The sequence below is a fragment of the Galeopterus variegatus genome, unplaced genomic scaffold, assembly GCF_000696425.1.
Source record: "Galeopterus variegatus unplaced genomic scaffold, G_variegatus-3.0.2 Scaffold2559, whole genome shotgun sequence".
NCBI classification, from domain to species: domain Eukaryota; kingdom Metazoa; phylum Chordata; class Mammalia; order Dermoptera; family Cynocephalidae; genus Galeopterus; species Galeopterus variegatus.
Genome location: NW_007728670.1, coordinates 165,140 through 180,183, shown reverse-complemented (window position 1 = coordinate 180,183; position 15,044 = coordinate 165,140). Strand labels below are relative to the sequence as shown.

Sequence of the window (15,044 nt, the reverse complement as noted above, 5' to 3'; positions counted from 1 at the left end):
TTTTTTTTTTTTTTTTTTTTCTCTCCTTTTTTTTTTGTCTTTTTTCGTGACCGGCAACGGATCGCAACCCTCAGTGTTGCGCCCGGACCGGACCGGGACCGGCAATGGGATCGCAACCCTCGGTGTTGCGCCCACACCTCGCTCAGCCAGTGAGCGGCCGGTCTGTATGTGGGATCCGAACCCTCGGCGGGAGCGTCGCCACACTCTCAAGCGGCGCACTGTAGCAGTGCGCCACCGGGCCGGCCCCCTAATCTGGTTTTTAAATGTTTAAATAACAAGAGAAAGGGATGTGATTATAACGTGATTCATAAGTAATGGTCCTAATTTTTTTTTTCAAGTTGTGAGCAAATGACCATGCTACATGAGCAATTACGAAAAGCCTTTGAAGGAATCTAAGTATAGGCATTCTTGTCATTTTTTAATCCTTTGAGTATATTATAAAAGTTTAGTGTTTTTATGATGATATCCATCATTATAATTTTAAAATATTTTCTAAGTAACTGACATGCATTTTGTCTAAACCTGAAATAGCAATATAGGCCCCTTTGAAGAATGGCAAGTGGTAGACCCTGGCCAAAGACAGAAAATCATCTCAGACCTCTCAGAAATAATAGCACAGCTTTCAAAAGTGGTGATGGATTGAGCTCATGTCTACTTTCATTCCCTCCAAAAATCCTAGTAAATAGCAGTAAGTGGGTTTTTTAAGGTCTAAACCCACAAGGATGAGGAGAACAATAGGAAAGACAATGGCAGTGAAACTTGGGAAGTTGGGAAACAGGTGGATCAGTAAATAGTGTAACAGAACCCGAAGACTGCTGTAGGAAAGCCAAGAATCAACGTATACAATAGAACTTCCAAAAACCTGGCAGCATCAGCACCTATGGAAATGAGGTTGGAAGTGTTGCTAAACTTGGGAAGACTGGTTGAAATATGTTTAAGAAGAACTCAGGTCCCCCAAGCCCTGTCCTACATCCCACTGCTAGGAGATTTTCTTTCCCTACCCTGGCAGAGATACTGGAGGTTTGCTCTGGGAAATAGAGGCTCTCTGGACTGAGGAACAGCAGGTATGCTGAGGCAGAGGGCCCACAGTGAAGTGACATCAGCATGCTGAGTGCCCGGATTCCCAGCCCTCTTATCTCCCTAGCTACCAGAAAGCCAGCAATCAGGCCTTCACTCTCTAGGAGCAAATTAGAGGATCTTTCTTTGGGGAAGTGGGCGAGTTCAAGAGGAAGGACCAATTTAAATGGCCCAGCCAGGTAATCCTCAGTGAGGCTCACCGTCAGCAGACTCCACTCCCATGCCAAGAGCTTTCAGTCAGCTGTTTAGTCCCACGTATGTAAATGGGAACAAACAACGAAGCATTACCAGATAACTGGTAATCTAACCAGCCTACACTCTGGTATACAAACACAAGAAGGTGACTTGGAGGAAGAAAGACTATATAGGGAATGGACCACTTCCAAAAATCCTAATAGTACATGGGAGTTCCTTAACCCTTTTCTCTCTTTTTGTGAGTGTCTAAAATTTTCCATTGTAATTTGAAAAACTTCCCATAAAGGTAAGTAGTGTTGCACCAGCCACTCTGCTCAGTAAAAGTTGTCTCTTTATGAAATCAGTATCTCATATAATTAGTGAAAAGCCACCAATTTGGGCAGATTCTGTCTGGTTCTCAGACATTCCCACCAAAAGGACATTGCTAAGATGAATTATTTAGTCTAGCATTTAACTGAATGACTAAATGTGTCCTGATTTAGTTTCGTTTTTAAAACGTCATCTGTTTTAAATACTGTTTCTACTTATACCCACAAACATGGGAAGACATAGTTATTCTCAGTTATTCATAGATATAGGATGACTTAAAAATATGTTTTTAGCATCTAGCACTGGACCTAACACATATTAGGTTAGTGAATGTTTGAGTGAATGCATAGATGAGCTCTGCTGTGTAATCTACAACAATTTTTAAAAACCAAGATACCTTGAGAAGCTGAAGAAACAACCCTTGTAAAAGCAAAAGGTGATTCCATAATTTTATTCAGCTTTTCATCACCAAGGTTAAGCTGTGGTTCTGAGTGATTTTGACTTCTGAATTAAAGTAGTTTTTGCCCTTTTTTCCTAACTCTTAATAGGATCTTTCCAGTTAAAGATGTACCTCTGGAGACTGATGACCTTACCAATTGGCTCTATCAGCGGTTTATTGAAAAAGAGGACCTCTTATCTCATTTTTATGAAACAGGTACATAGTATCTTCTATTACATACGTTTCTGAAATTATCAATAATTTTAAATGTATACTTTAAAAGAAATAACCATTTTTCGATTCTAAGATATCTGAAAGGAATCAAAGTATTTCTATATATTTAAGAATTTCAGTTTGGAATTTTTGTAAAGATGAAATGTTAAATTTAAATTTACTTAGGCTGTTACTTCGTCTGCCTGTGTGCAAGGATCATATGATGAGTATAATGTCACACAAATGGATATAAATCATAGGAACAGAATCGGAGGATGACTACAATCATACATATGCAGTCATATGGGGTGTTTTTTGAAGCAGCAAATAACATTCTAGTTTTGCATTGCATGTGATTGTTTAATATCATATTGCAGTTATCTGTGCTCAGTTTTAACTGCATTTTTATATTCCTATTCTTTTCTTTACATGTAGGGATAAAGTTTACTTTTTAAGTTCTCATGTTTGCATGTGATTGTTTAATATCATATTGCAGTTATCTGTGCTCAGTTTTAACTGCATTTTTACATTCCTATTCTTTTCTTTACATGTAGGGATAAAGTTTACTTTTTAAGTTCTCATGGATACAATCTTAGACTTTTCTCCTTGGGAAAAAACAAGAGTCTATTTACGCTAAGGTGCCTTCTATTCTTAATATTCTCTATGTTCTATGAAAACTGCAAGGCAGTGAGAAAGAGGGGAGGAAGGGTGAGGGAGGAAGAAAGGAAGTTAGGAAAGAAATTGACGCTGGTAGAATGCCAGGCACTGCCAAAGTGCTGTCACAAATTGCTATGTTGTAGGCCTGTTTTCAGCACCTACAGTAGGGGGAAAAGATGAACAGAAAGTTGTCCTGGATCTGAGGATGGCCATGGGGTTTTAGATTAACAGAAGGTTGAGAAGGCATGAGATGATAAGAGGCCAGCAAGGTGTCTCAACCTCAATCTCTTGCCTTACAGTATTTGCCCTAAATTGTAGCAACAATAACGGAAACCTCTTTTTAAGACAGCTATCTCCATATTAGACCTTGAAACTTGAAAGTGCACTCTATAATAATCACTTGTGAGAAGTAAATCCCCTCATGAATCAGCTTACCCTGGGGGATTATCAGCAAGGACAAAGACTATTTGAAATGCTGAAAAGTGTTATGGAGATGACCTTAGGTAATGTTGCTCTGAAATGGTCTAGCTTTCCTTTCCAGAAAAAAATTTAAAGATGTGTTTACTTTGTATTTCTTCTTTTTATTAAGATATATTTCATGAAACATATTGCCTTTTGATAATAATGTCAGTATTAGGCAATCAGTTTTTTGTAGCAAAAAAACATTTAATTTGTAAGTAGGGGAATTAGTATGAATTATGCTATTTCAGAAATTATTAATGTCAATTTCCTACATCCTGTGTCCTGACTGCTGTGGAAACCTCTAGGGATCCAGTGGGAAACTAGGCAGCTAGAGTGCCTGCACTCACGCAGACTGTATTCCAGTGGGAGACAGATGTAAACAAGTTTGTGGAAAGAAAGAAAGAGATCAAGACCGTCTGGATTGGGGAAAGTGCCAGGAAGGAAATAAACATGGAGGTGAGAGAGAGTGACTAGGATCAGGGGGCAGCTGTTTTTTCTGATATGGGAAGGATGCAGATGAGCCAACCATTTACTGAGGTGGAAGAGAAGCATCCCAGGCAGAGGCTCAGAGGCAGGAAAAGGCTAGGCAGTGTGGAAACTGTGCTTCAAATGAGACCTCTCTCTAAGATCTAAGAAGGCTCAGGAAATGCTTTTAAAATAAAACAAAACAAAGCACCACAACTCTAGTTAAAATAACGTTCACCTTTTATTCCAGGAGACCTACCACTACAGTAAAACAAATTAATATTTCCCTCTTGTCTTTTAGGAGCTTTTCCACCTCTAAAGGGCCATAAGGAAGCTGTTTCCAGGGAAATGACCCTCAGCAACATGTGGATATTTCTCATACAGTCTTTTGCGTTTTTGTCAGGCTATATGTGGTACAACATCATTCGGTATTTTTACCATTGCCTGTTTTAGGAATTGACTTTGGACTTGTCAAAGTCACCACCATAGGAGTTCAGACTTTCATAAGTGTGAAATATTTTACATGTGCAAATCAGAATATATAAAAAAGAAGCAAAGAAAATTCAATGGATGGATTAATATTTATCCCCCTTTGGGATATTTTAAAATTCTACTACAATGAGGATCAGTAATATACCTGCTAATATATTTTAAGAACTTTTCATGTTTTAAAAAGATACACTCTACCCCATATATAAGCAAACATCACATTTGGAGAAGAGGAAATTATAAAACCATCCTAGAAGACTATCCGAGAGAAATTCTGTTGCCACCAGATATACAGTAATTGATCATTTAGTTCCAGCTCAGAAAGTTGTACTCATCCTCTTAGCTAGTAGTGTATGTTAGGGCAGTTCTCTAGAGCACCGCCATTCCCACCACCTCATGCTGCGTTACTAGTAACCTGGAGGGGAGCTGCTTGGCACCTTCTGAAGAACTGTTTCCCTGTCATTTGCAGTAACAAACTCCAGTCCTCAACAGTTAACTGAGGTACGGTGTTGGCATTCTCTGTGGGGGAAAAGCAGTGTTCGCCAAACCCATTCTGGTACGAGAATGTGTCCTTTACAAAAGCTAGCTCAGCCCAACACCTTGTTTACATGCTCTAGTGCTTTCCCTTGTATGAGTGCGGGGTCACCTAATTTCTCTTTTTGTGTAGAAGGCATATCATAGACTGATAATTGTATTTTATAAAATGCACTTTTATCAGATGCAAATATAGCAAAGTAATATAGCCTGAAAACCAGTGTAAGCAGAATCAGTGAGTCGGATTCTTGAGAGGCTGTCTTGTCTCTGCGTGTTTTTTGTCTGCTGATGTTCTCCAGTGCTACCCTGCATCAGGCACCACCCTGACAGGATGCCTCTATTTGTAGCTTAGAGGCTTTTTTTTTTTCTTTTCCATTTTGGCATTAGCACTAAATGCATTTGGGGATGGTTGAAAGAAATTAATGTAAAGCATTTAAATGATCAATTTAAGGGGAAATAGGCTAGTTTATTAGAAAAATAAGGCTGGTGGCTTATAGCGACAAGTTCTCACATGGTATTCCCAGAACCTGTGCAGATGGTAGCCTGTAGTAATATCAAGGTGCCTCCCCTCTCAGGGTGAATGTAACCAGGAGAGAGACCAGCACAGAAGGCTTCTCAGTCTCTTCCAATTGCTTTTGAAGAGTATAAAGTCAAGCTTCTATTTTTAGAAAACCTTTTTTATTTGTCACTATGTTCATGTGATTTACCTCACAGGGGAATTGAACTCTTCTTGAAAAGTGCTGGTAGTGCATCAGTGTTGAGATAGAGTATGTTTTTTGGTTAGGATTGTAAGACTGTTAAGATCCTAGCAAGTCAGTGGTAGTTTTCTGTGATATGAGCATTGTAGATTCCCCTGTTGTCACTAATCACACAAATAACAATTCTGAGAAGTAGGCTATAAAACAAACATAAATGCTTATGTCTTCTGTTTTTTTATTTAAAAACCAAAAAACTGAAAGGATGTGAATTTTCCCACAATTATGTGGGAAAGGTAAAGCAACACCAAATACAAGCCCACAGCAGCTTCATCTTCAGGATAACTCAGTGTGTATGTGAAAGAGAACTGAAATACCTCATTGAATATTACACTACTGGTAAAATGCAGAAGACAGTGTTAATGCATTTCATTTGGTAATCACTGTTATAAAATGAAATTTTCTTGAAACCTGAGCATTTCACTATGTGTTCTACAGTGACAAGTGAATAAGTGAAACCAATCTCAATTTAGAGATATGGATATTAGGAAACCAGGTAGCAGCTTAACGATACTTATATTTGAGGCCTACTAAATCACAAGATGAAATTGTTCATTTGAGAGGTTAATCAGACATCTGGGGGAGAAGTTGCTCACTGTCAAGCATAACATGCACAGTCCTAGCTAATAGACCTTTTCCTCATTGCTTAAGCGAGCTACCAGGTAGAATGACCAGTTCTCCTATCCAAAAAAAATGCACACATGCATCCATAAATGTGACTTAGGGCCACTTTTGCCATCACTCCAAAGGAACATGATATTGTTAAGTATACTCTGCACATATTAAGCAAACCATCCCGTAAGATGCTTTACTTTTCAAGCACAGTGTCATTTCCACAGCCTCTAAGGTGACAAATAGCAATAGATATGCGAGTTAATTTTTGAAAATAGATTTGTGAGTTGTAAATAGATGTGTATTTGATCTGCCCTATCCCTCTTTGATTCTTTATCAACATGCTGTCTCTCTTCTGTTTGAAAATAAGTTTGTTTGAGAGCATTCATAATGCTTTCCTTATCAGTAACTGGAGTTCTGCTTGCACTAGGGAATGTAAAAAAGAGAATCAGTGTTTTTAAATGGCAATCTGGGGAGAAAGCAATGTGCCACTGTACAGAACTGAATAAAAATTCCTAATTTGTACTTTCTTTGTGAAGTGAGATGAAAGGAGTATACATTTTGTTAAGGGAAAAGAAAATAAAACTGTGCCAGTTTTATACAAGTAGCTTGTAGAATCTCAGCACTCCTTGGCTTGGCTGGACTGCCTAAATTCCCACGGCAGCCTGGGTTGAGAACTCATTCTGGAATCCTGGGAGCATCTGCTTGGCCACAGGAAGGTCCAGTGACTAACAGAGTGACCAAGGCAGTTCATTCTTAACTTCAGAAACAATTACTGGTATTGAAATATGCATATATTGTTGGGGAACCTATAAGCAATGGAAGGTAAAGAAAAACTACAGAATGGAAAATGATGTTTTGGGTGAGCAAACAAATTAGTTGAGAATATAAATAGTAGATTTTTTTAAAAGGTAGCCATGAGTTCAGATCTGTCATATTATTAAATAGTTTTTGATATTACAACCAATGCTTAATTTTCCACAGTAGAGGAACTAGGAATTGCTAGATAATTACTGTATGGTTAATCCAGTCAATAAGTCATAGGTAGGCCAAAAAAATAATTTTATTTAGGAATTTGAATTTTTATTCTCATCAAACTTTTTTTTCTTCTAGCAATGCTTACTAATTAAAAAATGATTTGAGTTGTTTGTTAATTTCTTTTGCCTATGTGTTTATGACTGTGCTAATGAATAGTGAAATTGATATGGACAGACAGCTGTCAGGAAGAGGAAGTACAAAAGCCTGAATAATCAAGAGTTGGTGGTATTGAAATTGTTCTCAAGCCTTTTTATGAAAATGAAATCTTAAATCACCAAATGTAAACCTCAGAACACTGCTCTAGGGTTGCTTTCATTTGGACTGGTGTTAAGAGCGCCTCTTCGTTCTTTGCTTGTATTGCTCACTTCTTGTGGCTTTGTCTTAGTAATGTTTTTTGACAATCACTCCCTAAGACTCTTCTGAACTAGTTGGACCTGGTCATAGTCGTAGAAAGTAGTCTTTAATCATTGGTAGTCTTCTTCGATTCTTTTTATATTTAAAAAGAAAATGTTTTATTTGCACTACTGAATAGGAGGAGTTAATTATTTTTTTTTGTTCTTTTTTTGAAGTCATTACACAGGACTTCACTCCAGTTATCATTATGAGCATGTCTGGCTCTGGTCACAAAGAATGGATAAAAATGGTTTGTTGTATTTTTTGCCCTGCAGTGCTGTGAGCCTTACATCTGTTAACATGAAAGGCAAAGTCAAGAGCAGCACTGAGCAGCAGGTTTACTTGTTCATTTTATGCATTGTAGAGACTAATACGTTTGGGACCAAAACCACCTGGAAATCTCTAGATCCCAAAAGGACCGGGTGTTTTCTGGAGTAGTCATTTGTTGGTGCTTTATTGTAATCATTTTGCACCAATCCCCAACAATTAGGAACTAGACCCTGGGAATCAGCTGAGGGTGCTGAACTGTTGGGGGAGGGTGACTGTAGCCATATGGAAGATAAAATATGGGTTTTTCTGCAAAATTTCCACCTGAGGATTTTTACATTTAATATTTTTTTAAAACAGTTTAAATAGCAAAAAAATTTTAAGCGTATTCTAGTTGCAGAGTATGCACACATATCTTGAATGGCTTTATTTTTATTGTGTAAAACTGTTGAACACAAATGACTGTGATGCACAAATTCTTTCCATGTGAGGAGTCTATGCATTTTACAGTAACTTATTTTGATTGGGTAATGAGACAGTTATACATTCAACTGCCATTATTTTTATTAAGTGCTTTCATTTTCTTTACAGTTATTACAAAGTTGTATTTATTTTATACAGACGGATTTTCATTTTCCTACTGCTGTAATGTTTATTACTTCAGCTTGTTGACCTTTCTTTCTATGTGTGTTTGCATGTTGTAATGTGTGATAAGAATGAATGTAAAGGCTGTGGCAACTGTAATTAATTTCTGTAAAGGGCTGGTCACATGTGGATCTGGTCTATGAACACATTTGGGATGATTTTAGTAATCAGATCACCTTTTCAGAGATGTAGATGTGAATGCCAAAAGAAGCATTTTCTCAACAAAAATTAATAGCTGGTTCTATTTTTTTTTTAACCTAGAAAAAAATAAAGTTGATTTTTTTCAAGTAAAGTGCCCTTAATTCTTAGTAGTGGTGGCAGGGGGTAGGGGGTGTTTGTGTTTTACAGGAGCCATGTGGGCATTAACATCTGTAAGCATGAACTTAGAGCATACGTGGCAGTTGGATGCTGAGGACAAACTGAAAAACCAAATGAAAAACATCAGACCTCCTCCTTTGGTTTTAAACTATTTCCCCCCTCCTCTCCTCCCCATCCAGTGGTGTGCTGGTAAATGTTTGACAGTCCATTCTCCTGGGAAAAAATTATGTATACAAGTATACATAAGCTTGTTATAAATTTTGCTGATAACAAAGATGTATAATACAATTAACAAATAATAACATATAAATACTGTATTGTAAATTCCATATAGCCAATTGAATCTCACAGAATACTTAATTGCTTTTTGCTGAACTCTTATAGCCAACCTATGATTACATTTCAACCACGATTTGAAAAAAGGTATTACATCATAATCCACTCACTCATTTCCCAGTAAATTTATTGTCTTTCAATCTGATACATGATCTACTGTTAAACGGTATCTTACCCTGGTACAAATTATACTCATTAAGCTAAAACTACTTTTAGCTTCAGCACTAGTTATAAGTTTATGTAATTTAATTTTAATAATCACTTTTAACTGCTTGCAGTATTCTAAAATTTAATGATTGGCTCTTGGGAGCCAGTAGGAGCTGTCTCCAGCACACCACTGCTCTGTCCTATTTTTGTTGTTGTTGTTTTTAACTATTAATATTGAATAAACTTCTCATAGTTAATCTCACTGGTCTCAGGAAATTCCTATGACTGACCCTGGCAGGGGCCTTAAAGTGTGGGAAAAGCATTAACATCAGTCCTGCAGAGCGAGATTTTGATTTTTGAAGAATATGATAAAAGCAGACTTTTCCTGAAGTACACGGGAAGCTTGCAAATTTCTAAAGTTGGTTTTATGCTTTCATTGTTCAAAGCTAGTTAAAAAGGTATAGGCATCTCTAAGATTTTGATTTAAGCATTTAAAACATCGATTTTTTTGTTTAAAACATAGATTGATTCCTCTGAAAAATTTAAATGTATTTAAATATCTCGCACAATCTACCAAATGAGTTAAATAGTTATTGTTCAGTCTACCTCTTCTTTTTCTATCTGGATTTAGGGAAGACAGAGAACAGATTGGGACAGAGACCTGAAAGCAGATTTGAAGCACTCAGAGATCTATTGCTGACCAGCCCTATTCCTCATGAGTTGGGGGGGAGGGGGGAGGGAGAAAGCCATTGTTTTTAATTCCCACTTAATATGAATACATTTGTTTTTAAAATGTTTCATCCTGCTGAAATAATGTATTTTTTAAAGGGGAAAAAATCCTTTTTTGGCTCTTAAGAAGTAAGGTGTATGAGCAGGTACGACCATATCATAACATGCTGATATGATAGAGATCAATAAATTTTTACCTCTCAGGATTTGGGTAACCTTGTTCTTAACTCTTACAGGCTTGAGAAACATAATCTAACTTTTAACTGTTCAGATCACGTAGACACACAGACAGAACATGGGGGAAGGGTTGGCTAACCACTGGAAATGAGACAGGCTCCTTTCATAATCAAAAACCTACTCTTAACCAGGTATGTAAAATTAAACCCATTTTACAAAAGAAGAAATTGGAACAATGTTTTCTGCTAGTACACATGGAGCATATCACAGAGCTCATTCCTGAGTTTCCCCCTGGGAAGATTTTGTTGCCTCTCCTTGTAGGTGTGAGGCTCACTCCAGATGGAGATGGTCAGGTTCTCACTATTTCCTTACCTGAGGCAGGAGAACACTCAGCCATCCTCCTGATTTTAGCAGCTATCTTAGTGGTGTCACTGAGAAAACATGGGGCTGGGATTCCCCTAAAATATCAATTACTGCATCTCCATCCCTTTATTTCATTTTTGATGCATAAACTCCCTGAGAAGGGTCTTATCTTCAGTTGACACTATCAGGACCAGCCGATGGACAGTTGAGGGAAAAGAAAATAGGTACCTAGAAGTACAGAGATCAGAAAAGCTTGGAATGAGTGCTAGGAAGAGGATCCCAGGAGTGTTGTAAGACAACGGAAGGCCAAAGGCTGCTGTCTACAAACAGGTGCACATACCCCTGATACACGAAGACTCCCTAAGGAGTATTCAAACGAACAGTAGTCCTAAGGAAATCAACTTCCATGTGGACTCTGTCCTAAGAGTGCCATCCCCGAGGACTCACCTATAGAGAGCCCACCTCCCACTTAACTGCCCACTTTGCAGAAAAAAAGGCATACCTCTCAGTCATTAAGCATCTCTCCCCAGGAGGCCAAACAAAGTGACAATTCAAAATATTGGTGACACAGTAGCCTCTTGTAATCAAAGCATTTATAAGCTCACAATCGAGCTTTTTATCTTTCCCTGATTTACACACATTCTAGTGAGGACAAAGGATGGCATTAGAAATGGGGCGTTTGGACTTGTATTGGATGTACTGAATTCTGATAGGTTTAGTGTGGGACAATGAGAGCAATGGCAGCTCAGGGCTTCCCAAAGCACAAAAATGGGAGCTACCAAGACTTCTTAGGGCTTAGGACTGCACAGCGCCACGTTTGCTGCTGTGTTTGGTTAAAGTGAGTCGGGGCGAGCAGATTCAATGTGGGGTGTCTACAGAAGGATGTGAGTACCAGGAGGCACCATCTTTGAAGGTCAGCTACCACAGCCAGCTGTTTAATTAAAGAACACTGGATGACTTCAGAAGAGTTTTCACACTTTAGCAAGTTTGCCTGTAATTCCCATTAGTTGGAAAACTTTTTGTTTTCAAATACTTTAAGAGGATTAGCTCTAGATCCATCACTCATAAATCACATTAATCACATGAACACTTAGCTAAAAGAGTAAAGGTTTCATCTGGCAGTCATCTTTATACTGTTTTTAACACTGATTGATGCATGACTCATTTAATATTAGAATTTCAGAGCTAGTAGGAACCTCAGAAATCACCTTATTTGGGGATGGCGGACTTCATTTGAGTACAATTTTGATCCAACATTTGTTGGCATTATATGGCTACTCAATAGAATTGTGAGGACTAGAACCAGCTCTCTTGAATTCCATTTAAATGCTTTCCTGACAACAACAGATTGTCTTTGGGTTTCTGTTTTTAGTAAATAAGAACTTAAAAGATTAAATAAACTTGTCAAAGAATGATAGATCTAAAAGCTTCTATAGTTACTTTTCCTCAATTTTAAAGTAAACATAATAGTCCCAGAACCCTAGAAGATAAATTTTTAATAAACGTTCCCCTCAGCTGCTGCAGAGATACAATTAACCACTTTTAAAAAGCCTGAAATCCATGATTTTTATCTTTTTGGATATGGAAGTGAAATGCGTTTTGTTTTTGATTTTGTCCTGTACGAAAATAGAGAATGCCTTCATTTCAGATTGGAGGGGATAGAGATTTCAATCTCATAATGGGTCCTTTTACTTGTGAATTCCAGGTATGAATTGGGCAGTGGGTGATAAATCAATTCCAGGTCATGTTTGCCTCTAGTGCCCAAATATCCCCCTGTTGTGGCCAAGGGAAAACTTCCCCTACAGCCCCGGGAAGGTTCTCTGAAAAAATCAACTAATAATTAATATGAAAAAAGACACAACAAGTTGTATTATTTAATGTGATGGGTATGGGGGATCAGTGCACGAGGGAATCACAAGAGAGTAATTTCCTAGTGGGGTACGGAGCTTATATACTCCTCTTCATAGGGGAGGTGGGGGATGGAGGAGTGAATGATTTTTAGGGGGAACAGTGGGTTTGGAGAACACACAATAATAGCCTAGGACAGAATCTGCTGGGCCTGCAGAGAAGACAATGAGTGGCAAATGATTCTCTTCAAAATACTGAATGGGACCAAAATAGAAGACAATGGTCTGTGACAAAAGTTTGTCCAGGTGTGTTGACAAACTCCAGTTTTCCTTCCTGTGATATGAGTTAAGTTAATGAAAACTCAGGGAAAGGACCAGAGGTCATTGTCGTCTTTGGCGAGTCCGGACTTTAGGCAGATGAGGAAACAGCTTCATCCTGTGTTTGGAGAGTGGCAGAGGACTGAGACAGGAGGGGTGGGGAAGGTCAGAGGGACCTTCAGGCTGCTTCTTTATTCCAGCATGTCAAAGCACCATATTTGGGGGTAACAGCTTTCTGCACCCCAATAGTGCCATTTCAAGGTCTTGTCCAAGTAGGAGCCAAGAAGAGCAGCAGAACCGGGACTTGGCCCATGAGCTTGAATCACAACTCTGTCCTTTGGTCAGTTTCTTATCCTCTCAACCTCACTCTCCTCATGTGTTAAATGGGAAACTTTCAAAGAGTTCTTTTCAGTATTAAATTAGATAATGTATGTGAAACACATGGGACGTGAGCACAGTGTTCTGGATGCTCAGTAAGGAGGCTGTTTTTAATCCCACCTCAACTGGGTTTAACAGAGGATATAAATTATCTCCATACTGAGCTGTGGCTAAACTCCAAATGGCCTGTTAAACACCCATAAAAATTGTATCATTGTCACATAGGCTGTAAGTGCCACCAGCCTATTTTCCAGAGCCCTGGATCCTTTGCGTTTCTAAGGTAGACACATACAATCAGTATAGACAAGCTGTTGACCCCACACAGTCAGACTATATATCTAATATATCTAAGGCTCCAGATAGCAGCAAGAAAAAGCTTTGAGGTCAGACAGCCAATTAGGAAGGTGAAGAGACCAGGGCATGAAGAGGAAATAGAATCTGCTAGACAGAAGACATTACCTAGTCTTAATAGGGACCTATTTTTGCTTCTGAGACATGATGTCACTTGTGGTGAAGACCTTGAACTAATTATCAAAAGGGAGGGAAATATAACTTTCAGTATTTGGAAGCTAGCCACCAGCCCATGGTTCCTTATGTATAATTCACACAATTCTAAATATAAAACTGCAATGAAAACATCCAAAGCTTCAGGAAATTGAAAGTAATTCTGAAAACTTTTTCCTTTTTAGTTGCAGAAGATTCAGAAGTTTATATCTTGAGAATTGACATTTTTTTCTTCCAGTGGTAAGTTCCAGCTGCTCAATTCTTAAGAATTTGGGTACCAGCTTGCGAAATGCTATGTGGCCAGTCACCATGTGCTTGACAACTACTGCACTTCACTCTGAGAAGGTATGGTGTGCTGGAGAAAGCATCACACTGAGTCAAGAGTTGGGCTGAAGTCCACTTTTTGCTACAAATCTGCCTTATGAGCAGACTTACCCCCTGGCCTATTTCTTTAGTTAATAACGGGTTGAACTAAATAACCCCTTGGGAAACTTTTGATTTTGGCAATATTGGACTTTGAGATCTAGATGAAGGAAGTAAATCATTGGATTGTTTTGCATAAAAAATACCATCTATCTCTCTCTGCTCTGTCATTCTGCTATGTGAAACCCCTGCATTACTGTCACCACCGAGGCTTTCACTAGATATGTTCTCTGGACTTCGAACTTTCCAGCCTCCAAAGCTAGGACAAACAGATACAGGGCCCCACCGGGGTCCTGAGGTACGGATCCAGGAGAAGCCAAACAGCTGCAAAGAGGCATGCTGCTGCCAGGTAAAGAGCACGCGGAAAACACCATTTCCATGCAGGTAGCCCACCATAGCCACTGCAGTTGCCACAGTTGCTGCCACCATGCTGATGGCACACCAGACACTCAACTGCATTGACACAAGGAGTCACCAGCGGAGACCAAATAAGAAAAAAAAAAAGGTCCTCTCCACAAAGCACACTCCAGAGTAATGGAAGAAGCATCTGCTATACATAATAGTGGGGGACCTGAACACACGTCTCACAGTACTGTACAGATCATCTAGGCAACAAAGCAACAGAGAAACAGTTCATCTATCAGGAGAGAACAAACTTATGGTTATTAGATGGGGGAGGGGAAGAGAGATGCGGAGAGATTGGATAAGGGGCATAAAGAATAAGTATGATTTGTAATAATGTATGTGCTAATCAAAAATTTAAAAGAAGAATTTTAAAATATCTAATTTTTAACTCTTAGAAAACTAAGGAATAGATTACCTTTAATCCCACTACCCAGAGTGGGGTTTTGATCTTCCCCTGTGCTCTGTGCATGTGTGTGACCAAGGTCATGCGGTATAGTTTACCACCTTTTTGTTTCACTTAATTTGCACTTTTCCATGTTAGTTTCCGAT

The 15,044-nt window shown here is 38.6% G+C and overlaps 1 protein-coding gene across 2 annotated transcripts in view; it reads left to right on the top strand.

Annotated features, from left to right (window-relative positions):
• LPGAT1 (lysophosphatidylglycerol acyltransferase 1) overlaps window positions 1-10,286 on the top strand; it is a 78,904-nt gene extending 68,618 nt beyond the window's left edge. For both annotated transcript variants that reach the window (XM_008582292.1, XM_008582293.1), the window contains exons 7-8: window positions 2,130-2,236; window positions 4,119-10,286. In XM_008582292.1, coding sequence (XP_008580514.1) covers window positions 2,130-2,236; window positions 4,119-4,270 — 259 coding nt within the window. In that variant the 3' untranslated portion in view covers window positions 4,271-10,286. The remainder of the gene's footprint in view (window positions 1-2,129; window positions 2,237-4,118) is intronic.
• Window positions 10,287-15,044: the final 4,758 nt, after the last annotated feature.